Source organism: Saccopteryx leptura, chromosome 7, assembly GCF_036850995.1.
Source record: "Saccopteryx leptura isolate mSacLep1 chromosome 7, mSacLep1_pri_phased_curated, whole genome shotgun sequence".
In the NCBI taxonomy this organism is placed as follows: Eukaryota; Metazoa; Chordata; class Mammalia; order Chiroptera; family Emballonuridae; genus Saccopteryx; species Saccopteryx leptura.
In genome coordinates, this window is record NC_089509.1 from 54,055,758 (window position 1) to 54,083,384 (window position 27,627).

At 41.2% G+C, this 27,627-nt stretch overlaps 1 protein-coding gene across 5 annotated transcripts in view; it reads right to left on the bottom strand.

The window, feature by feature from the left end:
- Positions 1-27,627, bottom strand: part of STK39 (serine/threonine kinase 39) — a 323,837-nt gene that overhangs the window by 129,682 nt on the left and 166,528 nt on the right. For all 5 annotated transcript variants that reach the window (XM_066346005.1, XM_066346004.1, XM_066346003.1 and 2 more), the window contains 4 exons: positions 16,768-16,890; positions 16,644-16,673; positions 7,466-7,528; positions 5,646-5,713 (listed from right to left, as the gene is read on the bottom strand). In XM_066346005.1, the coding sequence (XP_066202102.1) occupies positions 5,646-5,713; positions 7,466-7,528; positions 16,644-16,673; positions 16,768-16,890 (284 nt within the window). The remainder of the gene's footprint in view (positions 1-5,645; positions 5,714-7,465; positions 7,529-16,643; positions 16,674-16,767; positions 16,891-27,627) is intronic.

Genomic DNA, 27,627 nt, shown 5'->3' on the forward strand with positions numbered 1-27,627 from the left:
ATGGTCTAACCAACTGAATTACCTGGTCAGGGATCCCTGGCCACTTTTAATTTTTTTTTTATTTTTTTATTTTTTTTTTTTTTGGTATTTTTCTGAAGCTGGAAACAGGGAGAGACAGTCAGACAGACTCCCGCATGCGCCCGACCGGGATCCACCCGGCACGCCCACCAGGGGCGATGCTCTGCCCACCAGGGGGCGATGCTCTGCCCCTCCGGGGCGTCGCTCTGCCGCGACCAGAGCCACTCTAGTGCCTGGGGAAGAGGCCAAGGAGCCATCCCCAGCGCCCGGGCCATCTTTGCTCCAATGGAGCCTTGGCTGCAGGAGGGGAAGAGAGAGACAGAGAGGAAGGAGGGGGGGTGGAGAAGCAAATGGGCGCTTCTCCTATGTGCCCTGGCCGGGAATCAAACCCAGGTCCCCCACACGCCAGGCCGATGCTCTACCGCTGAGCCAACCGGCCAGGGCTCCCTGGCCATTTTTATAACTCCTTATAACATGCTTCCCACTCTGATCTTTGCAATCATTGTTTGCTCTGTGCAGAACTCCTCCTCCAAATAACCTTATGGCTTGAATCCTCAGTTCCATCAGTGCTCTACTCAAATATCACTTGACTTAGCCCTTTTGTGGTAGGCAGAATCTGATGATGGCCTCCATTATTCCTGTCCCCAGGTGTAGATGTCCCAAGTGTGAATGGGATCTTTCACTATAATGAGCTGTCTTCTCCATGATTAAGCTATATTACATGGAAACGGTAAAGGGTTTCTGCAGATGTGATTCAAGTTCCAAATTAGCTGATTTTTGACTTACTCATAAGGGAGTTATCCTAGGTAAGACTGGCTTAATAGAACTGGCTTAACTCTTAGGAGACTGAGCCCTTGGAGGAGAAGAGAGATGGTCTCCGGCTGTCCTGGAAAAGAGCAAAGTCATGCTGTGGACTGTCTGCGGAATAAGGTGGTCTGAAGGAGCTGAGGACCTCAGTTCACACCTACAAGAAACTAAATTCTGACCACACCTGGATGAGTTTGGAAGAAGACCTCGACTTACAAATGAGCATGCCTGAGACAGAGCAGAGAAGCCATCTAAGCTGTGCCCAGACTTTTTACCTAAAGAAACTGTGAGATAGTAAATGGGTGTTGTTTAAGTCACTGAATTTGTGGTAACTTGTTACACAGCCATAGAAAATGAATGTGCCTTCCCCAACATAGAATAGCACTCCCTGTGCTTTCTGTCCTCCTGATGTAGCTTCTCCTTCAGAGAACTTGATACATCATAACATGTAATACAAATACTTGAAACTGCTCCTGTCCCCACTTCTAAAATGTTAGCTTCTGGAGAGCAAGAAATTTGTCTTTTGGTTTTTTTCCCCTGTTGCTTCACAGCACCTATGCAGAGTAGGTGCTCAATAAATATTTACAGAAAGAATGAATGTATTGCCTGTCTACAGTTATATCAGCACAGATTGAGCACGAAAATTTAATACCATTTAACTTTTAACTTTCAACGGCTATTTCTCCAAGTACAACACTTGCCCTTCAAGGAGTCTTAACAGTATATTCAGAAAGGTTTACAAGTTCTCAAATATAAAAAACACTAATTTAAACAAAAGCCTCATAAAATTATAAGGGAAGAATGCATACAAACAATTCTATATCAACATATGTTTGCTGAAAATAAGTTATACTTAAAATCACTTCCATGTTTGGAAGGTGTTTCTAGGTGGTGAGATTCAGGAAAACTCTACTGTTAGAGTATGCCTTAATTTCAGCATCACTTTCAATGGATCCTTTTATGATAGCCTTCTTAATAGTTAATATCCACTGATAGGCAGGGGAGTCAATAGGATTTGGTTCTGGTTGAGCAATTATACCGAAAATACTGATTAAAGTATTGAAAGTCACTTAGTGAGCAATTTCTAATAGATGCCAGAGGCTCTATCCTACTTGAACTGTTGAACAGGTTAATCAATGTTTTGGATAAAGATGTCAAAGATTGGTTTATCAGATGTAAGTGATGATATCCAAACACTGTAACTTCTATGACACATTGACAACCAAGAGTGAAATGTATGGTAGGCAAGCAATGAGTCAAAACCAGCAGATTCGTCATTATATTGATAAATGTTAAAGACAGATAGAGTGTTAAAACACATGTTGCACTTCAGATAGCCATTCAAATAAAAAAAAATCAAAATCAGGTTTAGTTTGAGTGTTAGTTCATGTCAAATTTGCTGCCAAGGTAAATGGATGTTCCACGGGCAACGAGGCCCTGGCCAGGCGGCTCAGCTGTTTACAGCATTGTCCCAATACAGCAAGGTTATAGATTCGATCACCAGTCAGGTCACATACATGATTCAACCAATGACTGCACAAATAAATGGAACAATAAATCGGTATTCCTCTCTTTCTCTAAAATCGATAAATAAAAATTTTTAAAAAGCATTGAAAATTTGGGATGAATTAGGCTGCATGTGACTTGCAGAAATCACACAATCTTGTTTCTGTGTTCCAGCCTGCTCAGACCATATCTGGAGGCCTGTATGTAACTACAGCTGCTACATTTAAAAGGGACAATGTTAAACTAGAAAACAATTCCCTGAAAAAATTTCTGAGGTCAAATAAGTTTTAAAGTAAATAAATTCATTTCCTACAAGAATTTTCTTAGAACCTTTAATGTTAATGTTCCTTGTGATTTCTAAAAAAGGGATGTGCGTGTGTGTGTGTGTGTGTGTGTGTGTGTGTACAATTGGTGGATACCATGCACAACCTATTTGAACATGAAGCCCTGTCTTCACATCCTGTGGGAGTAGTGATCTAAGCCACACACTCAGGAAAACCACCATTTAGACCAGCGGTTCTCAACCTGTGGGTCGAGACCCCGGAGGGGGTCAAACGACCAAAACTAGCTTTAGGCGACCCCTACCGGGGTCGCGACCTACAGGTTGAGAACCGCTGACCTAGACCCATGAGAAAAAGATAACAAAAGCAGGTGCAGACTAAATCTCAATAAAGGTGAACTATCAGGATTATGAAGGGATGTAGAACTACACTGCTCACAAAAATAGGGGACCAAGGAACATGCGGTGCAGATACTCCAGGACTTTCAGCCCTTTGTACAGTGCATTTTCACCAATAAAATAAAAGTAGGGTTTGCATCTCATTTGCATAATCAACTTTCTTTGACTTGTTTGCTTTTCTGATGTTCTTATTTAATAAAAAAATCAAATGCTTCTTTTTTTTATTGCTTCATATTCATTTTGAAATATCCCCTAATTTTTGTGAGCAGTGTATATTATGAGAAGCACAGCTAAAGTTCCATGCACTACTTTGCCTAAGAAAAGAGACAAGCCTGACCAGGTGGTGGCGCAGTGGATAGAGCGTTGGATTGAGATGTGGAAAGACCCAGGTTCGAGACCCCGAGGTCGCCGGCTCAAGTGTGGGCTCATCTAGTTTGAGGAAAGGTCACCAGCTTGGACCCAAGGTCGCTGGCTCGAGCAAGGGGTTACTCGGTCTGCTGAACGCCCACAGTCAAGGCACATATGAGAAAGCAATCAATGAACAACTAAGGTGTTGAAATGAAAAACTTATGATTGATGCTTCTCATCTCTCTATGTTCCCATCTGTCAGTCCCTATCTATCCCTCTCTCTGACTCTCTCTCTGTCTCTGTAACAAAACAAAAAAACAAACAAAAAAACAAGAAAAGAGACGAACAAGCCCTGCAAATATACAAACGGCTCTCAGAGAAATGAGGAAATGCATCAGCTCTATATTGTTCCAGTACCTAGAGCAAAACAGTATTTAAAGCTAAGGCTCGAAATATGCATCTTAGCACTCATCAGGACACTTTTATCTAGAGAGGCTGATATGATAGTAGCTCTGAGGGTCAGAACTGGATACAGAACAGGAGGGTCAGCTGAGGATGTGCAGCAGCTGGCAGATGTCCAGCAGAGACACTAAAGAAAAGATCCCTGCAGCCCTGGCCGGTTGGCTCAGTGGTAGAATGTTAGCCTGGTGTGTGGAAGTCCCGGGTTCAATTCCCAGCCAGGGCACACAGGAGAAGCGCACATCTGCTTCTTTACTCTTCCCCCTCTCCTTTCTCTCTGTCTCTCTCCCTCCCGTAGCCAAGGCTCCACTGGAGCAAAGTTGGCCCAGGCACTGAGGATGGCTCCATGGCCTCAGCTTCAGGTGCTAGAATGGCTCCGGTTGAAACAGAGCAACAACCCAGATGGGCAGAGCACTGCTCCCTACTGGGCATGCCAGGTGGATCCCAGTTGGGCGCATGCGGGAGTGCGGGAGTCTGTCTCTCTGCCTCCCCTGCTTCTCACTTCAGAAAAAAAAAAAGATCCCTGCAGATACCAAGTAGGAGATTGGAGGATTGGATTCTAAAGGTCACTTCCAACACTGTACACTCAGTGGACAAGACTGTAACCATCACAGTCTTGCTCACCCTTGCATCTCAATGACAAACACTGAGCCTAGAGAGGTAGGCTTTTCATAAAAAACAGGTGGACTGAAGGAAGAAACGAACAAGAGAAAAATAAATGAAAGGAGTACCTGCTTCTGAAATCAAATGAGAAGGGAATGAGCTATTTCATCCTTCAGGGATTGCAAAACACACCAATTGTGACTCATAATCAAGGCTACTTTTAAATATAAGGAAAACAGTCTTGTAATAATTTCACTTCTTGCCTGGGAAATCAACTCTAAATTAAATCATAGAAGAGAGCTGTTGTGAGGGTCCCCTGGCAAGTGTGTGAAAATGCACTGCAGATTGTAACTGACCATCAGAAGGAAGGGGTGATTATGGCCATAATAATCTACCCTAACAGGCTATGATAACTAGAGGGCTGGAAACGAACCTTGAAAATGAACCTGTTTTTTATAGACACAGCTCCGAAAATCGTCCATTAGCCATGTGCTTTACATGTTTAATTGTCAAAGGAGAACGCATTAATTTACTTGAAAACACCTTCAAAACTGTGACCGTGTTCTGATTGACTGGTAAATTAAGCTGTTTACAATTAAGTCTAAGCTAATTTCTTTTGCCTTGAGATACCAAATTGTTAACAAAGAATTAAACATTAAGATGGGACTTAAAATTTAAAAATCCCTAGAAAGGAAAGAGCTCTCACTCACTAGAAACAAAGGCAGCTCTCCTCCCAGGCACTGCATTTGTATCCATTTCCTAGGAGACTGAAGGGTCCTTCAAAATAGATCTGTCCCTTCTCCACAGCGGCCGATCAAACCTGCCACTGAAAAACGTTCTGAACAGGCAATGTGTAGTACAAGCACGGTTTATTTCTGACAGAGGCCGACTACTGAAGTGTGAAAGAAACTCATTAAAACTCTCTTACTGTGATCTCACATTGTAAAAAGAAAAAATAAGAAAAACCCAAGAGTGAAAAGGAAGAAAAGCTTAATGAAGGGAACACTGAGCCTGCAGACACACTCAGGCGGCACCATTCTCTCCTTCCTGCCCCTCTTCAGTAAGCAGCCAGCAGCGTCAGTCCTGGGATGCAGCACACTGGCTGTTTCGGAAAATCAAACACGTTCGCCATTTTCTTTTAGTGCTGATATTATGAAAAGTTAATGAAGAAGATCAGAATACTGGACTACAGGAAAAGCAAAGCAAACTGAACAACATCGCTTACCTTAATCTTAAGACGAGGTTCACAGCGCAGGAAGCTTCTCTATAGTCCTCGCTAGCGTTGGGTAGGCCCTTTAAAAACAGAACAGCACACAGTGTTACAACCTCAGGAAACAAAATCACGACAGCCCGTGATTCATTCAACCTTTTCTTTCTGGAAATTTAAAAACTACATCTTTGTATCTGCTGGTCTTATTTAGCACATAGCACCTCTGTGTGAAGGTTACGATGATGCCTCCTTCCCATCACAACTGTGAGCACTAGTATTTCATGTAAGAAGCCTCCCCGTAGGACAAGCCCTATAAATCATCAGTATAAGTTGCAGTAAGTCCAAAGAAGGTTCAGCCATCTAACCCAACACCTTGCAACCAGGGCCATGGACTCTTTCCCACTGGGCCTCAGTTATGCACGAAGATTCGTTTGGCCCCCTTAACCTCATGCAGAGGAAGGCGGAATCCAGTAGATTAGGCCACTGTTCATCTTCCCTGCCTTTCTCACCTAGAGCCTATTTCCTTGAATACAGATCCTCAATCATGAATTTCTCTTATTATAATATATAACCTATCTCTACTCCTATGAATCCATGGAAATGAGTAGACCTTCATTTTCGAGTAGAAAAATAATGGCTTTCAGGTCAAGCCTTGGCTCTGCCACTGACCAGCTACGTAACTGTAGGCAAGCCATTCTCTGAACGTACTTTTCCATTTATACAATGGGGATAATGCTGCCTCAAATGGTTGCTGGGAGAACAAAATAATACATACGAAAATAAGGCATAAACTACAACATGCTCTACTGTACAACACTAGTTATCCTAATCCTTCTTCCTGTTTATTCTCTTTTCCTTCTGACAATTATTCCCAGCTTGCTTTCATCATTCAAGCTATCCCTACAGTTTATCTCCAGGTGTTTTACTGAGTTGTCTAATATAGTGTAAAGACCGAAACTGAACCCTGCCTCTGCCTCTATCCAGTTGTGTGTAAATCTTTGCTTCCTCAGCCACAAAATAAGGGCCAAGGACTGCATATCTGACCTCACACAGGCTTTCTGCAACCATAAAACCCACTCTGTCTCCTCAGTACACAGCAGTTTCATAAAACACGGATCAGGTAGGCTAGCCAAGAATTTAAATGGAATATGCAGATTTGAAAAAAGAAAAACAACTCATGATTCCTAAGGCTAGTGAGGCTTGATAGTATGACCAGTTAGAGAGCTGAGAGCTCGCCCATTACTTAGGCAGCAAACCAGCCGAGGCGCCTGCGCTCTGGCTCCACGTCCATCGCTTCTCCCCGTGCCGCTCAGCACCCTTCATCCGCACCCAGCACAGCGCATGGCACACGGCTTCTGTCATATAACATTTAATACAAACGCATTTCACAGTCCCTGAACTATTATTTGTACAAGGCAAGTTGTAGGGATAAACTGGCCTGTAAAATGCAATGATAAAAGAAATATAAAAAGTTTACAGAAATCCAACCAGGAGCAAAAAATAAAAGTATCAATTAACTCCAGTGTTTTGTGGCTAGAATCTAACAGAACGGTGAGTCATTTTCTTTCCTTCTCTTATTTCACACAGTACCAGCAATTTCAGAAGCAGTCTGGTAATCAATCCTTGCTCCTGAACTCCTCATTTAAAGGTCAGAGGCCCCGAGAATTATCAACACTAACGGCGTTCTTTTCTCCATCCCTATTTAAAAAAGAGTTTACAAGCCCTCGATTGGGAAGTACTACCCTGAATTATCTTTCTAAAGTGTTAAGTTTTTCTTTAAAACAATATCTGGTTATAGAGCACTTTAGACATAAATGACTGGCGGAGAAACATACCTGAGAGTCCTGCACCGAGAGGGACTGTATCTGCTCGGGGACACTGCTGGCGTTCACCGCAGTCTGTCAAGAGAGCCACCGTCACAGCACGTAAGAAAACCCCAGTGAGGCGTCAGGGTCAGTGAGGCACCATTAGCCCCCATTTCCAGAGACTAAAAGTTTCAGTAATTTAAGTAACTTGAAAGCAGTGTTTCCTCAAGTGTGGTCCTTTCACTCCCTGTACTGGAATTACCGAGGACACCTATTAAAGATTCCTGCATCCCACCCAGACTAATTCAGAATTTCATGGAGACAGTGAAGAACTGTGTCTTTAACTGGTGCCCCGGGTGAGACATGGTTTTAAAGAACCACTGAGCAAAAGTGAAAGACAGGGGCTATTTGCTATTTAAACTCAGTAACAGAAAGATGCCCCGAGGCCATTTTTTCTTATCATGTGATTTTTCATCTAAAGTCAAGGGCCTCCTAACGAAAGGGTGTTAGAATTAGTAGAATCTGCCCCCTTCGTGGTTACTCTGCACAGTTCATTTATTGGATTTCAAAACTATAAAAGGGTAGTTGGGTTCTTAAAACATTTTCTCAAACAGATATGCCAGAGTGATACGTTGTATTTTTCTCTCAAAGTTGGAAACCTGACTCTAATGTGATGTCCAAATTATTTTGGTCTCAAACCCTACTTTTGTGAACTCTGCCCTGAACAAAGAGTGACAGACATAAAAAAAATTTTTTTTTTTTAAACTCAAAGAGAAACAGCAATGAAAAAGAATGAAAAGAAGTTCCTATTTCTAAACTTACTATCAATTATAAAATACAGTGGTACCTTGAGATACGAACAGACCGACATACAAATTTTTTAAGATACGAGCTGCAACTTGGTCCGTATTTTTGTTCAAGATCCGAGCGAAATTCTGAGATATGAGTCATGATTCAGGAAGCTGGCGCTAGTTGGCATGTTGGTGCACAAGTCCAGTATCGGCAGTTTGATATACGAGTTGACTGACTTACGAGCTCAGTTACAGAATGAATTAAATTTGTATCTCAAGGTACCACTGTAATCAGAAGTCATCAGAAATTCTTTGCACCAAGAATTTTCTAAAGGTTAAGGGCATAAAATGCTTCCTTTCTGTGCTTCCTCAAAAACAACTGTTAGTGACGGTAACAGTGGAAAGGGTATGGATGTCTGCAATTTACTTAGAAATGCATCACAAAATGAAGACAGACTGATGGATGAGTAGATATACGGCATGTGATAAGGCAAATATAGTATATATAGGTAATAGGTGATGAGTATGTGGATGTTCACTATAAAACTGCTTTAATGTTCATATATTTTTGAAAATTTTCCTAACAAAGTGTTGGGGTGAAATGACTACATTAGCAGAGCAATGCCCTGTGTTCCTTAACCAGCCAAAGCACCTGGGCCTACACCAAATGATTCCTTGTAAAGAATTTTTTCAGGCTGAGTCCACAATCTTAATTATAGTTTGAGCTACAACCAGAAGACACATCAACACTTCCAGAATATCCAACCTTTAGTCAAAGAAGCACTGTAATCTGAAAACCCCTTACAGCATTTACTAGGGGACACCTTCCCTTTCCCCTGAGGAGCCCCCTTATTCCTGGGTGATCATCAGGACGGAGGGTACTGGCCGGCCTGGGGCTGGAAGTCGGGCACTCCATCATCTCACTCACTGTGTAGGTGTAACCACATATGGAATGAAGGGAACAGGCTCTCACACGCAATACGGGGGATTCCTCCAAGAACGTGCAGAGATACCCAGGAGTGGTGGAGAGGGAAGTCCCCTTGTACAAAATATCTCCCTTGACAACCAACTGCAGTCCTCTGAATTTCACCATTATAAACCCCATTCTACTGTTTAGGGAACCCCTTTGGAGCACACATTTTTACATGTAAAAATTTATAAGTAAGCTAACACATTAAGCAGCTGGCATTTATCAACAGGATGATATAAATTTGTCTATTGGAATTTTTTGTTGTCACACAGTTTGCTTATAAGAATAATATTTCAGAGAATGCTGTTCTGATAGGCAGGGAAAAGAAAAAATAATAGATTAATTTGGACATTGCCCTGGAAATAGGTCTCTGGGACCGGGTGACAGAGAAAAAGATCCTTGAATGGAGAGAAGAAAGGGACAAGGTCTGCCTTCCAACTTTTCATGGAGCTCTGCCTAATCTTCTCATTTTCTATCTTTAAAATTACTGTGGCTAAATGTGACCTGTTATCCTGGAGTGGATCCTGGAACAGAGAAAGGCTGTTAGTGGGCAAACTAATGAAATACAAATGGAGTCTGAGGTTAGTTGATAGGAACGTAGCACTCTTGGTGTCTCAGCTGTGACAAACGTACCATGATCACCTAAGAAATTAATGCAGTGGAAAAACCTGGGTGAGGAGCATGTGAACACTCCCTTGTAACTTTCCCATAAAGCTAAAATTATGCCAAAGTAAAATATTTTCAGAAATACAGAAGATTTCTGATCACAAATCTAAGTTTTATCACAACTAGTCAGAAAGCCAGTCACCTACAAAAACACCTTTTAAAAAGTGGCATCATAAAAGTATCAAGTTAAAGCCATCTGTGATTTCAAAGGCTTTTTTTTAAAAATTTTTTTATTTATTCATTTTAGAGAGGAGAGGAAGAGACAGACAGAGAGAGAGGAGAGACAGAGAGAGAGATAGAAGGGGAGGAGGAGCTGGAAGCATCAACTTCCATATGTGCCTTGACCAGGCAAGCCCAGGGTTTCAAACCGGCGACCTCAGCATTTCCAGGTTGACGCTTTATCCACTGCGCCACCACAGGTCAGGCTCAAAGGCTAAGTATAGCAAATTTGGAGGGAGAATTCAAATCTTTCCCTTCATCTACAAATGGAAATATATATATTACACACACACACACACACACACACACACACACACGTATGAGAGCTAACAGACATTTGGAAAACACAATGTTATCAGAAAAAAAAATTTTAAGCAAAAAGTTTGAATTATCATGCATGCTACTTATTGGAGTAATATAAGCAATAAATTTAGGCTTTACAATATGACTAATCTCTAGCAATATTAACTCAACCTCAATCTACACAGAACAAATCTCAGAATAAAATATGAGTTAGGAAACGGAACATTTGCACAACTGATGTAGCCTCGACTCTGTAACAAAATTCTTCAAGATGCCTGCCTCTGTGTGCACGCATCAATGGTGTCTCTTGTGGTGTCCAAATGTCCTCTACTTCTAAGGTCACCAGTTGGATTTGATTTGGGCCCACCCTAAAGGTCCTGTTTTGATTTATTTTAGCACTCATACTGGAAAGACCTTGTGAGGACACAGTGAGAAGATAGCTATCTGCAAGTCAAGCAGAGAGGTTGGTTCAGAAGAACCAAACCTGCAAACACCTTCATCTTGGACTTCCAGCCTTCAGAATTGTAATTATACTTGATTAAATAAGGACAATGTTTCCAAGAGATTTTTGAAACATCTTTCATAACTTTTTTTCCTTCTACTTTTTTCTTTTTGTTAAAGATTTTGATAGATTTTAAACAAATCCTTAGGAATTCTGAGCACACAATTTCTAAATTCCAGTCTGGATTTTGGATTCAGAGGGATTGGTGTGTTTGTCCTAGACAGTGAGTGGTCCTTGTTCCTAGTACGTGTCAGAATCATGTAAGCAGCTTTTTAAAAATCCGAGTTGCCTGAACATCACCTCAAACTACTAAATCACAGTCCAGACTGGGCCCAGGCAGCACGTGTTTAAAGCTTTCAGTTTTCCGGGGGCAGAGCCAGGGTTGCAACCCACTTGTCTGTGTGCACCTAAGAGAGGGGCTGCTATAAAAAGAATGTTTCTTTAACATTCTTCTGCAAGGACAAGCCTGGTAAATGTTCTCCTCAGTTAAATGAAACCAAAAGAAACTGTGAATTTAAAGAAAAAGTCAATGTCACTTTTACATAGAGAATTCCAGTATAAAGCAAAACTGACCAAAAAACAAAACCAAAAATCATAAAACAGGTACGTACTGATTACTACAGAGTCTGATAAAAAGAGATTCCGAAATCACTGGTGAAAAAGAAGAACAATAATGGGAGAATATTTGGAAAATGTTATGTCAGCTAGGAGGCTATATAAACTAGAAAACCCTATGGAAGGAAGCTACTCTTTATAAATACCACCGCTGACCCCAGCCCCCAAAGAAATGAGAAACCTTGAGAGAGCAAGCTCGCTTCTTTATAACTCCCACAGGGCCACTGTGCCTAACATGGCTCCATGCAAAAGCCAGGCACACATTAGTATTTGTTCAATTAGCTAATTTTATTATTACTATTCTATTACCAATCTTTAGTTTCCATTGGCTTCCACCAGCCATGTGGAATAAGATAAATAAAAGACATGTGTATGAATTATCTACTTGCTACAAACTATTAGCTACTCCTGGATGACATTCTTTGCCAAGGCTATTCCTAAGAAATCGCATGAGAATACTAGACCAATTTTTTAATGGGTTTGGCTGCGAATCTCAAGATAAGTGGTCTAACGCTAAAACTTTACAGTTGACACTGGAAATTCTCTTTGAGTTAGGGAATCTCCAAATATGGCCCAGTATCAGGCAAATCTACCCAGTGTCCCTCTCACAGACACCCCACCTTGGCCTTCCCAACCTTCTCCGACTAATCCTGTATTCTGCCTGATACTACCCAGGAAGCCAAATAGCCCCTCACAAGTCAGCATTTCTAAAATACTTCACCCTTTAGTGTGGCATCTCTGTCCAAACACAGAACTACTCAGGCTACTTTTTCTGCACTGCACTTAAATTACATAACATCTTCTGATCTTTCCCCCCACTTCTGACCCACTAGATACGATATGCCCATTCATATACTTCTTAATGTCTTTATTTCATTGTGTAGGTACTTAGTTGCTAACAAACAATGTATAGAATATCCAGTAGATACTAAGGAAATACAAACATGAATAATCCAATATCCTAGGTCCTTCAAGTGGCTTATAGTCAAGCAAAACACTAAACTGCATTTTAAATGACAAGCATTATTGAAAAGCTTATTAAAATGTAAAAAGCCTGGCATTTAAGTGTGCCATTTGGCACAGTAAGCATTTTCTCCTTCAAAGATGTTTAAAAGAATAAGGTAAAAACTCATTAGCTGTATACATCGGTACATCTCTGCCAACCCCCCCAGCTTTAATGAGTCATAATTGACAAATAAAATTGTAATATTTTTAAATTGCAACTATTTTTATATTTGACAGCAACTATAAAAATTCAGAATTGGCAGATACTTCAAACATATCACAATTCTACATACCTATACTTTACCTGAATATGTGCCTCTCAAAATGCATACACAAAAAATGTTAATGGAAAGCAGTTTGTAATAGCAACTTAAACACTCACTCACTAAGAAGGAAATGGTTAAACACATTTCAAGCCATTCATCATATTATGTAGCAGTTAAAAATAAAAAGGCAGATAGCAACTAATGGGGGGTAATGTCAAGATATAAGATAAACTGAACAAATGTTTTTGTTTTCATAATCCCACTCAAGTTTTTAAAAATAATATGCTAGATTTCTTCATATATAAGGTCTACCGGAAAGTTCTGTCTGTTTCTTTTTCTTTTTTCATTTTTCTGAAGCTGGAAACAGGGAGAGACAGTCAGACAGACTCCCGCATGCGCCCGACCGGGATCCACCCGGCACGCCCACCAGGGGCAACGCTCTGCCCACCAGGGGGGCGATGCTCTGCCCATCCTGGGCGTCGCCATGTTGCGACCAGAGCCACTCTAGAGCCTGAGGCAGAGGCCACAGAACCATGCCCAGCGCCCAGGCCATCTTTTGCTCCAATGGAGCCTTGGCTGCGGGAGGGGACAAGAGAGACAGAGAGGAAAGCGCGGCGGAGGGGTGGAGAAGCAAATGGGCGCTTCTCCTGTGTGCCCTGGCCGGGAATCGAACCCGGGTCCTCCGCACGCTAGGCCGATGCTCTACCGCTGAGCCAACCGGCCAGGGCCAGTTCTGTCCGTTTCTATCACAAGTTTTGACACGTAAGCATATGTTTATTTGGCGCATGTGTGCTTCTCTATTTTTATCACTTAATGTATACATACTGACATAGCAAATTAACTAAAACAAAGTTGATTCACGTTAGTCTTATGTGTGAAGCCATAGTGTACCCATGGCTACTGATAAAGTTCATTTTCGCCACTGTATTGTATACAAATTTCAACAAGAAAGAAATGCTACAGAAGCATGTAGAAATTTATTGAAAGTGTTTGGTGAAGGTACAGTTTCTGATAGGACATGCAGAAGATGGTTCGAAAAATTCAAAACAGGTGAGTTCAACCTTTCTGATAAGCCACGTTCTGGGCGACCATCTTTGATCAATGACAATGTTGTTAAGACCATGTTGGAGCAAGATCCTTTTCTGACAACATCGGAGATCGCAGAAAGGCTTAAATCAGCTCAGCAAACCATTTCAGACCATATTTAGAAGATAGGATTGGTATGGAAATATATTATTTAATAGTTTATTGACAGTAAGAAAAATTTGTATTTTGTTTTATTCCAAAAACGGACAGAACTTTCCGGTAGACCTTATATATATTTGTATGGGAGTGAGCAGAAAAGGGCCTGGAAGAAAACACTGCAAAACTGACCACCTCTGTGGAAAGAAGCGACAGTCACAGGGGGGTGAGAAGGATGGAGAGACAAAAGTGGTCTTTCAGTTTTGATTCAACTTAATTCCTTCAAACCTTTTACAAGTCTTTACTCTACATTCCTTTTCTCTAAGGACTACTCTGTCCAACCCACTTAAAATTATAACCCCTTACCACATTGCCTGTACCTCCTCCACCCATTCTTTCTGTTTTTTCCCATTATTCCTATCCCATTTTAACAAACCACACAATTTGTGTGTTTATAAAGGCTATTATATAGTTTATTTCTATTAGATTGTAAGCTCCACAAGCATAGGAATTTCACATTTCACTGTTTTTCTACCTGATGTATCAATACCTACTAAAACATAGTAGGGATGTGTGTGTGTTTGTGTGAGTGAATGTGTGTGTGTGTGTGTGTGTGTGTGTATTTGTCGAAAAATTACATATTCAACAATTTTAATTTCCTTTGTTAATAGGAGGACAAAATATTTTCTGCTTTGCTCACAAAAAGTGGTTTGGCGTGGCTGGAAAACCAGGGAACTACTTTAAAAGCTGAGGACATAGAAACTATCACTGTTTGCTGCTCTTAACACATCTCAAGAACTGGAAGGCCAGCCTTCCGCAAACACCGGCCTGAGCAACAGCAGGTGGGCTGCTTATTCCTGAAATGGGGTGGGAGTGTTTATATTCAAACAAATGTATCCTTCCACAGAAATAAGAGGCCTAGCTACATGCTTCTTTCATTATCAACAGTGTAGGAACAGACATGCTGCTGGGAAATCACATGAGTCTAGATATACAGCAAAGTGCCTAAGACTTTCATACCCCCATGCAAGAAGGACGCAGGTCATACCTAATCAACTGAAAGCGTGTTATACATTATTCCTTCCTGTCTCTGCAGAAAATATTCTTGCCAAAACGATACTGTTATTATCCAAATAACACATCAGTTAGAACAATTCTGACAAGCACATAGTAAGATATTGTCACAACAAAATTAACAATCCTCAATCTGAACTAGTAAGGAAGGCTTCAGTGAATATTATCTAATGAAGATATGCTGTAGGTAAGCAGTGTTTTCCAACCACCAGTTGGAAGACTGGTGCTGGTTCGCAAGAGTTAACCACGCTGATGCTGTATTTATAGAGTCTATAATCATTGGGTCTATAATCTAAAAACACTGCAATAATGAATGCTTTCTGAGCCTATGGTGCTACTTAAATCATGTTGTTCTATTTCTTAGCAGAACTGACAGTTTTAATATTGACAGAAATACTCTTAGGAATAAATTTTTTAAAAACCAAAAAAACCTTGATTCTCTACTCTAGATAAAATAGTAAACTGGGCAAGAAATGGGCAGAGTTCATGATTCCTGGTGAAGATCCTTCTCAACGCCCAGCACATCTGTGTAGTCAACGTGTCCTACTGTGGAGCTGAGCATCACTGTCCTGAACTCGTAGGATAGCCTCCTTCTCTAAAGCTTACATTTCATGTATAAAATGGAAAGATAAATTCATAAGGTAGGAGAAAACAAGATCTGAAAAGAGAGTTAGCCAGAGGAGGCAGACAGGCTGAAAAGAAAACAGAGGGAGGGAACAATAGCAGGGGAAAGACGGGCTTGCAGCTCTGACGCCGTCTTCTCAGAAGGCCCAGCGAGCAACTGCTGCATAAAGCGGAATGACACTTATTCCATTTAATCAAAAGAAAATGTCTGATAATTTTAAAAATGTTGGAATGAATTTATTCATAACCCAAAGTCTTCTATTTCCTTAATGAGGATTTATCAAGGTACATATTAATTACCAGGTCTGTAAAATATTTGGAGACATTTAAATACACTCAAATTTCCTCTAGGAGACATAGCAAGTCCTTTGAACTATAGTCTTCATTAGTCATTAGGCGTTAGGATAATTAACCGGATGGAGGAAGTAAAGTTAATCAAAAGATGAGGAGGTCTCAGAGGAAAGCTGATAAAAGAGTGTTCCGTGCCTACTTAGTTACCCAGGAGATTTAAAAATTAAGTCAACAGATTCAACCTGGAGTTGCTAACCATTTTAATATCTTGCTTTACTGAAAACTATATATAAATCGAAAAGAAATTTTTCCTGTATGCCTACTATGTTTTCTAAACGACAATCACACCAAGAGTTAAGATGAACTGCTTCTAGTCTGTGCTAAGGCCTCGGCTGAGTGCTCTATGTAGATGCTTTCATCAAGCCTCAGGGCAGCTTTACAAGCACTGTGGTCAGCTCCATCTGACACAGGAGGAAACTGAGGCTGAACGGGAAGTAATCTGCCCCAATTTTTACAGCTCAAGAGTAACTTGGACAAAATCAAGACCTGCAAATCTATTTTTTTTTTCCCTACTACTGCGTGAGAACAGTATTCTGAAGTCTCATCCTCAAATGGACAAAACTCTGATATTCTGGGGGGTGCAGTGGGGTGCAGAATAAAGTGGCAATTTTTTTTAAATCAATAAATAACCACCACTTACCTCTGGATTTTCTTCTTTTACTCTTCGTGACTGCAAAAACAATTATGTATCCATTAATACATACATAAAAACACCACAAAAATAAAACTTTCATAGGTGAGCTAATCATCATCAATGCATCTACCTTTTCTTGAGAAAAAGCTGCCTTCCCTTCTTCACTTTTCTCATCCATCTCATCATCACTCCACTCCCAGTCACCGTCTTCGGTTTTATGAAGGTGGCCACTTGATCCAGGAACTCTTCTTACCTGAACAGAGGGGGAAACCATGCAATTCTTTATGCATCAAGTGTGAACAGCGCTACTGGTGTTGCTGCTTGGGTTACAGAGCATGCACGTACCCTGAAAATAACCTAAGTCGTTATGAATTCAGGAGTCACTAGCAGTGAATACCCAGACACACTACACAGCCTCCAGACTCCCACACTCATCGTCTTTCCAAAGATACTGTGTTCTTAAAATGCTTTACTATACACACCTAGAACAAACTATTTTGGAAGAATATCAAACACATCAGGCATTAAGGATCAAGTTCATCTTTAGATTCTGCTTCAGTTAACACTTGATTAATTATTACAAATAAAATGATGCCTCATGGTAGGCTCCAAAATTGCCTAAGGAAATGCAAGCAAGCAACAGACTGCTGACAGAGAGAAGGCAGGGAAGCCAGGCAGCCTAACGAAGCATACCAGACTAGAGCTATCAGCAATCTAAAACCTAAGACAAAAGAGCCGATATCCTTCTGCGGCTACCTTGCTCTTTTTCAGAACCTGACATCATGCTGTTTCCCCTGGATTCTGCTCAACCTACTCGAGCAAAACAAAACAGCATCAGACTACTCTTAACACACCTTGTAGCACAGTTTGAGACTGGTGAGACTGCTAGGAACACAGCAAGATAATACAGCCCTAACCAGAGAATCTAAAGAGATTATAATCAGTCTTCTGCAATTTTTTCCCAAAAACTTTTCTTAACTAGGATAGAGATGTAATCCACGGGGCATGCTTTCCAAACAGCTTGAAAAAAAGCAAAACTTTTAAAAGGATAGAATGACTGAGAATAATGAGCTTCTGACCAAAGTTATTTGCCTTAAAAAAATAATGGACTGAAACATAATTAAACAAACCAATGTAGCAGATAAACATGATGTGAACATAATTGCCAGTGATCCACAGATTCAGAGAACTTCAAGTGGAAAGGGACCTTGGAGGCTGTCTAGATCAGGGGTAGTCAACCTTTTTATCCCTACTGCCCACTTTTGTATCTCTGTTAGTAGTAAAATTTTCTAACCGCCCACCGGTTCCATAGTAATGGTGATTTATAAAGTAGGGAAGTAACTTTACTTTATAAATTTATAAAGCAGAGTTACAGCAAGTTAAAGCATATAATAATAATTACTTACCAAGTACTTTATGTCAGATTTTCGCTAAGTTTGGTAGAATAAATCTTTATAAAACAACTTACTATAGTTAAATCTATCTTTTTATTTATACTTTGGTTGCTCTGCTACCATAAAAGCTGGAATGCTCACTAGTGGGCGGTAGGGACCAGGTTGACTACCACTGGTCTAGTCCAACCCCCTCATTTTACAGATGAGAAGACAACAACCCAGAAAGTGACCCAACACCACAGCTACAAGGGCAAAATTAAGGCAAGTAAAAAAGTCTTCAGACTCCCATTCAAATGTCAGTCTTCTTATGCCATTGAAACTATGAAAAAGAAGTTGTCTATAAATGTCCTGTGAAGACTTTGAAAGATTTTGAATGCAAAGAAAGGCCATTTCCCATAATAGAGAAGACTTAGTTCTATCACAGGAGCTTCATTAATCCCAAGGAAGCACCAGAGAAATTACCGTATTCCCCCATGTATAAGACGCACATTCCTGGGAAAAACTGGGTGTGTTCTTATACAATGGTTGTGGTATTTCAAATGCCATAGAGGAACTGAGGATGAGGCTATATACGAAGACAGTAATTTGTCATCAGACACAGATGAGGATAAGCTAATAGATGGAAGTTTTGACAGTGATGAGGAAACATATAAATTTTATAATGAAAAAAATTTGAATTCAATAACTTTATGTAATACATTTTTTTTTTTCAAATTTTAGGCCCCAAAATTAAGGTGCATCTTATACATGGGAGTGCCTTATACATGGGGTCAGTAGTCATGGCCACCATCATCACAGCCAAGCACGTGCAGATTCTCATTAGATTCAGATAGAAGGTAGAGAAACAACGGAGCCAAAAACTGGTGGGCCCTGCTTTCCTTCTAGCCTCGCACTGGCTAGCGAGTAAAAAACACACAGCGGGAAAACACTTCCCTTTCCACTCAGGACTCCCAAAGCCACTTTGGGGCCTAGAATCAAAGGCCCCAATAGCTCGGTCCCCTCTGATTCCCATCTCCTTCTCTCTGCACAAACTCTGCACATACTGGCTTCTCCTTCAGCACCCCGCCATCTTGGCTGCCTGACTCCTCCGCAACAACGTGGTCTCTTCGTAAAACTTTTTGGCAAGAAAACGCCTCCTCTAGCACACATTAGCATAACAAAGCCCCTTCACAAGCAGGAAGGTAATTAGCTGTTTCATGTGGGCAGCAGCCATTTTTAACAATAAAAGTGAGCAAAATCAAAGAACAGAAATTTTACAAACTTATTTGCCCAACATGGGGAAATATATTATCTGTAAAGTAAGTGCATACACATGTTCAACCATGCCGGCTCAGGGCTGAGTCTGCGTCTAAGACATTACCGTGTAGGACCTGTAAAAGTCAGCCTGCCCACTTGTCTAGAAGATCTGAGCTCCAACATGGAAAGTTAAAAAGCAAGTAAAAAGTTCTTATTCATAATTGCGAACAGTTATGCTCAATTTAAAAAGAAAAAGAAATAAAATAGCTTTCTCTCTACTCCAAAAAAAATTTTTTTTAAACTAATTCTCCTTTAAAACACTTAGCACTTAATAAAACCCCTTCTGTACTTGGCACAAGTCACTTTTTCCACTTGCAATTTGAGTCACTGAAAAGACCTATTCTAAAGATATTAATTTTAATGGTGCTTATAGATGCTGGCAAAGTATGATAGAAAAATGCTGATACGCACTTCAGTATTTTCAGAACAGACGGTTCATTTGAAAGCTACACAGAAAGGGATAGGAGAGGAGAAATAATTTTCTGTTGATGTATAGAATAAAAGTATTTTCTTAACAACACTAATCATGACAGCAACGTAGAAGAAAATTTGTTAATGACTACATTTAGAAGAAAGAATTTAAATCCACATCTATTTCAAAACAAATTAACTAAACGGTGAGAAAATAAGTCAAATTGTGTTTTAGAAACAGAACAAAACTATTTGTACTAAAATTGTAAACCCAAGCATGGTTAATGAATTATTATTCTTCAAGTACTCATCTAAAAGACTGTACTAAGGAAATCTCTCTTTCTGAAAAATTCTCCACAATAGTGCAGCCTCACACCTTAATATTTAGTTTACACTCCATTTCCTATCACTCTGTTTATAGGAGCTGTCAGTTTCATTTCTACAAGCAGGATCCAGCAACAGACAATAAAATGGCCATCTTCTATTTCTATGTTATTTTAGAATCCTGGCTGTCTCCCGCTTGGTTTTATTTGCTGGGAGAAAGATAAAGCAAAATGTCAAGGAGAGAAATGGAGAAATGGACCTTTAAGTAATAAATATTGGTTGAACAAATAAATGCCAGAAATTAAGACAAAGAACATTCAAAAATCCATGTAGCATAAAATATTGGTATAATGATAGCAAGAATAAGAATACAAATTTGTTCATTAAGAATGCCTTCTCAGTTTATTGGAAGGGAAAAAAATCTGCTACACGCAGCTTCATTGTGTATTTATGTGACACTGACCTCTACTAAAAAGACTAGAAAGCAATTTTGCAGAAGTTACATCTTTGTAGGGCATTTGTAGGGAGAACAGGAAACAAATTCTACCTTTAAGAGGCAAGGCAACTAAGTTTCACATAGTTTAATAAATGGGGTTCTTAGTTAGGAACTGAAGAATTTTCTACAAAATAAAAACTTCAAAAAAGATGCATAAATGCTATTTCTCCCCAATCCCTACCATGAGGAGAAGGGAGGTCCACACCCTCAGGACTGTTAACGTTACACTGCTCTTATTCTATTAAATGATTTACTCAGCAAAGCCAAGCAAGAAACGATAAAATGAATGTTTTTTCTCTTTCGTGGGACTAAAAACATAATCCAATGATCTTCAGAGAAATGAGGTCAATTTAAGTGATTAGCTAGACCTACAAACTTCTCAGGTCACAGCTGGCAACAGTGATGGTAGAAAAGTTTTGTGCAGTTACATTTATTCCCAAGACTGGGAATAAAATACAGCTGAGCAGTTGTATTTATATCTGAAAAGGAAAGTAATTATTTTCTCCCCTTTTTCAAAACAGCATCTTTATGAAAATCCTCTCAAGAAATGAACTGAAATAGGATATTCTCCCAAGAAAAGAACTCAGGCTCAGACAGAGGAACAATGTGGTTCGCTGGCTGGTGGCCCCGGGGTCAGATGTCAGGAGCAGAGGTAGGGCGGGGCAGCCAGAGTGGGGAACGGCAGCAACTAGGCAGCGCTGGAGTGCTCGGACCAGTCGTCCCCAATGGTTCCCACTGAACAGGGCCTTATAAATAAATATCAGGACCCAGGGTCTCTATACAACATCCCAGGCTGCCACCTGGCCCTGACCCCAGAACAAGGAGGAGGATATGAAAGAGAATATCTGAGAGCCAGCGGGTGAACTACCTATACAGGGCGTTAAATGTTAAATATCAAGGAGTGTGTCTCTAATACACTCTAAACAACAGATAAATGTTGTGGGTCAAATAAGTTTGCAAATATGATGTATATGTTTGCTCGCTTATAGTTTGCATTGGGTGTGGGGGACAGGTTGTAAGCAGGCAGGGTCCTTCCTTATAGCCTAAGGCTTAGTTTTAAGACTAAGCCTTTCCAACCCTTTTAATACTAAGCTTTTCCCCACACCCTTGACTGTTGCATGATGTGCGGTGGTGCACTCTTATGAGGAATCCCATTTATGCCTCAGATAAGTGACTTTGTATCAGAGACTTCCTTATTTGTATGTTGGATTAAAAGTTTTGATTTCTACACCATAAAACGGGGCAGACCAGGGCTCATGCTCTCTCTCAGTTCCTGAAATTAGCACTGCAGCAGAGAGGCAGCCAAGATGGCACCTCTGAAGAAGAAGCCAGTTTTTGCAGAGAGAAGGAGATGGGGAACAGAGGTGAATAAAGCTGGTGAGGTAGAAACCTTTGATTCTAGGAAACTCAGATAAGTCAGTGGCTCTGGAGCCCTGAATGGAAAGGGAAGTGTTTTCCTGCTGTGTGTATTTTCTTGCCCACCAGGTGTGAGCTAGGATTAAAGCTAATGGCCCACCAGTTCTTGGCTCTGTTGTTTCATTACTGTCTGTCCAAATCAAATGCAAACCCGCACAGGCCAGGCAGCCATGATGGTGGCCGTGGCTACTGGCTTTACAAATGTGATTTCTTTGTTGCTGTTGCTTGTCCCAAGATTTTACTGCTGGTTGCAGGAAGACAAAAAACAAAGACATGCCGACCAAAATTCAGAGCATCTGTCCAATTGTGCAAGGCACCCGCCGGCAGCTGCTACTGCCACGTCAACTTCTCCCTGGGGGCGGGATTTCGGAATCTCCTTGGAATGACTGCCCGGGTCACTGGGCATCCTGCACTCCACTTCTCCACTGGGTGAACAGGTGAGGGCCTGACTGCAGCCTGCACCACAGCAACCTAGGAAGCCCACGCAACTGTCTGCCCACTGAGGCTGGGCTGACTTGGCAGAAAACACCAGTATCTTTTCTTTTATCAAGCATTCTACTGACCAAAGTACAAAACATGTTTTTAATCAACTGCTGTTCATAATGCCCATGAGGAACTGTGAAACAAAAAGTTTTCTAAATCATGAAAAATTTAAAAATAAAATTAGACCCAGTGAGGTTTCAGCAGTAAGCATGTTCCTGTCCCGTATCTTCTACTCTGACATGCCCTATGAGCACCACCTCTCTGGTACCTCCCTCCCACACTGACCACCTGGCCTCACTGTGCTCTGCAGCCGTCTCCCCTGCCTCTTTCCTCAGCCCCTGCTGGCCTCACCCCCGTCCCACACGGCCTGGAGCCCACAGCTGACTCTCTTGATGCTGCACTTACATGCCCCTGTGCCTGGGCCTGTCCAATCTACACCTGGGAGGAAAGCCACAGGCTCAGTCCAGACAGCCATTCGGCATTCCTGAATGGAGAACAGCCAAGCTTCCCGGTGCTGTTTCAGACGATCACAGGCCACTAGTAGCTGCGGCATCGGGACTGCTACGACCCTGCCACTCCAAGGGTGGTCCCTGGGCCAGCAGGAAAGCGTCTGCTGGGAGCGTGTTAGAAAGGCTGAACCGTGGGCCCCACTAAACCCGACTCTTCCTTTCAGCAAGATCCCCATGTGACTCCCATTCTCAGGCATGTATGAGAGACGCCGAGCTAGACTACACTTTTGCTCCCAACCCATACTATCAGCTGTTGTCAACATAACAATAGTTAACCACAGTCTGAGCACCTTAAATGTATTAGCCAACTTAATCTACAGTAGCCCTGCGGGCGGACCTTCATTACCCCATTTTTCATAGAGAAAACAGGCATGGCTCATACCGGCTCAAGGTCATGCAGCTGGGAGAGACAGTGCTAGGAAGCATGACCAGGGGTCCAACCCTAACTCTGCACTGCTGACCTCAGCAGAGAGCCGGTCTCCCCAGCCCCAATCTCCTGAATACCTTCACATGCCACCCAGGGAGCAGCAGCTTCCACCAGCCCTGCCATTCCCAACGCACTCCGCCAGGCCCTCCCCGCCCTCAGCTCCTTCCCTCCTGGGCGTCAGGAAACTGGGTTCCTTTTCCTTTAAAGACCAACTCCCCAACTGCTCCGGCTGTGCTCCTCCCTTATCTACTCACTACTTACTCCTTTAAGACACTGAGAGCCAGGCCTTGGCCCCTGTTTTATTCCCTCCTATACTTCTAGTCACAAGAGGGGGTGGGCATGGGGATGGATTCGGCTTGCTCCTTACGCAGTCACTCCATTGCTTCCTTTCACTTCAATATTTTTCTAAAGATTGTCTCTAATTGTGCCCTCCCTTCCTCAGCCCATCCTCACTCTCATACAAAATGTTATCTGTTCCCCCCAAAGGCCACCAACACTGCTCTCTCTCTCTCTCTCTCATTCCCCAGGATCTAACAACTTCACAACTGCCTAGTTTGATGCTCCTCTCTGTTGCCACAATAATATCCTGTTAAACACAGCTGAATCCCATTCTTTTATTTGGCATTCTCCCCAAACCTGTGTTCATAACGTTTCTCCTCCTCCTCCTCTACCTCCTGTTCTTTGTTCTCATCTTCACCATACATAGGGCTGCTCTGAGGCCACCGCCTGCTCTCAGCTCATAGGCACTGTCTCTCCGGATGAACACACATCCTCCATGCCTTCTCCTCACTCACTTAAACTGATGACTTCAGAAACTTCATCTCTTAGTCTTGCTTTCCAAACATTCTTTTGGAGATGAATGCCCAGTCGATTTCTAGCTGGCCATCTCCAGCCCATTGTGAAGGCTCCACTGCCTGCCACATTCTGACACTGCTCCAGTGTCGTCTATCTTAATCAACACCTCTGTGCGGGAGCTGGCTCACACTGGCTCAGGAATGCCCACTGCTGTAATTTCAGAAAGTTTGCCAGATAGTTGACTTCACATTAGTCACATAAAATGGCCAGAGGAGGTGTATTAACATGATGAAAATGAGAAAATGCTGTACTCCCCTTCACAGCTGGGCTGACAGTTTTCCATGTCTACAGTACACCACTGATTATAAAATTCAGCTCATGGTAATAGTATAAAATTTGACAAACACGTGTAAAATAAATTTAGCACTTATTCCAGGGAATAACTACTTTACTATGGCAAATGTCTCAATTTTACTGTACAGTCTCTCAAAGTTCACCTTTAAAAGCAACACACTAATTGCTTTTGATGTACCAAACACATACCAATATAAAAATTGGAGAGAATCTATATTTTTTACTCAAATATTACTCAAATTGATATTTGTGGCTTGGGATAATACTTCGTATAAAAGCACCATGAAGAAATACAGTGCTATATATTTTTGGTGAGAGTGAAAAGGGTGTCCCCTGAAAAACTGTGTTGAGAGGATGCAAAACTGGCTCTATGATGATTGATGCCAATACTTCAAGTTTAGAGTCTAAATAATATTGCTTTGTACAAAGTAAGAAAAGAAACAAATGATATATTTCTAAATAAATATGTTTTATGTATGTTATTTAACCTTGTGATACATATTTATACTAATAAACTATTATAAGTAGGAATTTAATTTCATCCATGCTCCCAAGTGTTCATATGTTCACATTGACCAGAAAACCTTTTTTCTAACCTTTAGACTTGGAAAGAAAAGTATCACATTATTTTCAAGTTTCCTTTATACTCAGAAGTGCAAGATAAATTTTTGCAAACAGAATCTAGAATTTTATACCTGGTGATTTTTCTACAAAATGGAATTACAGAGCCTTGCCATGAAATTAGATTCTCAAAAATCCTGTAAATACTAATATGTAATAGTTTGATGATAAACATAACTGTCATTGAAAAATTATTCATTTTGTTTATAACAGGTCTGAACCTTGGTTATTTGATAGAATATTTGGAAGAAGCAAACTGTAAAAAATGAAGAACTATTGGATTAGCTGACATTAATGTTTGTACTTTCTAATCCCAGAAAAACAGAAGGGCATGAATGTATTATTTCTACTAAGCATGTCAGTGTGTGTGGTGTGTGTGTGTGTGTGTGTGTGTGTGTGTGTGTGTGTGTATTATATGGTTATAGAAATTGTCTGCATGTAGCATTCACTGGATACTGGCTTAAAAGTAAGGGTACATAGTTCCTATAAATTATTTTAATTACAAAGCATTTAAAATAATATTCCATTTTGTGTTTAAAATAAACCCTCCAAAATTCTCCCACCTATCATCTTGGCAAAGGACACAGCATTGTAAAGTCCTCAGCATGATACCTGGCACATAATAAACACACAGGACATCTTTCTCACAACCCAAATCTATCAAACATTATATGCAGCGAATGTGACCTCCTCAGTTTCCACTGTGCTACATCACAATCCCTTCAATGCAGATCTCGTGTCTCCTATTCAAACAAACTGCTAATCAATCTTCTGACCTCTATTCTCTTGTCTACTTTATCCTTCATATTGCTGAGTCACACATTAGCACTTTCTCAAAAAACCAAGAGTTCACTACTGCCTACAGAATGAGTTCAGACTCCTTAATATTCAAGTCTCTCTGCACCCTAGCTCCAAATTATCTTTTCAAGACTTATTCCCACCATATTCCTTTAGGTGCCCCACAGTCCAGTTTTTACAAATTACCTACTTTCACAACTCTACCTTTTTACATCTGTATTACATACCGTGGCCTGACCTGCTTTTCCATATTCTCTACTTGCCTCTTTTCTTCTAACTGAAGAGGCTTTGCCATTCTCCCACTTGGTATTTTGCCTGCATCTTTCTATCATTCTACTCTGCATTACAGTTAACGAATGACATACCAATCTGTAAACTCCTTCAGGGTAAAGAGCTAACCTTAGCCTTTTTAAAGAATCAATTACCTATTTATTCATTGAGTCAACAAAGTTTTATTTAATACCTACTTTGGTGACAAGTTCTAGAGAAAAAGCAAATAAAATAAAAGCCTGCACCTTGGAATAGTTCACAATCCATAGAGTTGAACAGACATTTATGCTAATAATTCCAAAAAAATGGAAATGAGAGGTATGAATGCTGCAAGACTGCAGAACATCTGCCCAGTCTGTCGAAGACAGCAAAGGAGGCTGGTTGTTGGTGGACAAGAAGAGCTCACCAGGCAGAGAGGCAGAAAAGACAAGCCTGACCGGCGGTGGTGCAGTGGATAGTGCATTGGACTTGGACGCAGAGAATCCAGGTTCGAAACCCCAAGGTCGCCGGCTTGAACATGAGCTCACTCGGCTTGAGCACGAGGTTGCTGGCTTGAGCATGGGATCATAGGCATGACCCCATAGTCACTAGCTTGAGCCTTAAGGTCGTTTGGCTTGAAGCTCAAGGTCACTGGCTTGAGCCCAAGGTCACTGGCTTGAGCAAGGGGTCACTCACTCTGCTGTAGCCCTCCGGGGTCAAGGCTCATATGAGAAAGCAATCAATTAACAACTAAGGAGACTAAGTAGCCGCAATAAAGAATTGATGCTTCTCATCTCTCTCCTTTCCTGTCTGTCTGTCCCTATCTCTCTCTCTCTCTCTCTCTCTCTCTCTCTCTCTGTCTCTGTCAAAAAAAAAAGAAAGAAAGAAAGAAAGAAAGCAGAGAAGACAAGACCTTACCAAGTTCTGCTGACACATGGAACTGGCTGGGCCACAGGGTACTGGGGTGTAGGGACTGGGTTAATAAGCAAATGACTACGAATACGGCTGGCAAAGCGGGATGGAGAACCTGTACTATACGAATGGCGAAGTCAAAGGCAGCAGAGCAGTGAGGCCCGATGATCTGGGGGGACTGTCCGCCCCAGGGCGTGCCCGGCACTCTGCTGCTGCAGGAAGGAAGCCCCGATGCTGCCAGACCGGCTTCTTCCAGAAGTGGATCATCCGGACTTCATGTGAATGCTCTTGATTTAAAAAAAAAAAATGTTAACATGTATTCAAGTTAAAAAGAATTTCCTCTACACGGCCTAGAAAATGATGCGTCTGTGGGATAAACTTGTCTGTGAGTTTATACCCCAGATCAGAGGGCTCAGAATTCAGGCAGTGGAAAAACACAGAAAGGGAATGCTCATATTTGGATTCCTGAAACCAGAGTTGAACAGATGCTGGGGCATGAGGGTAA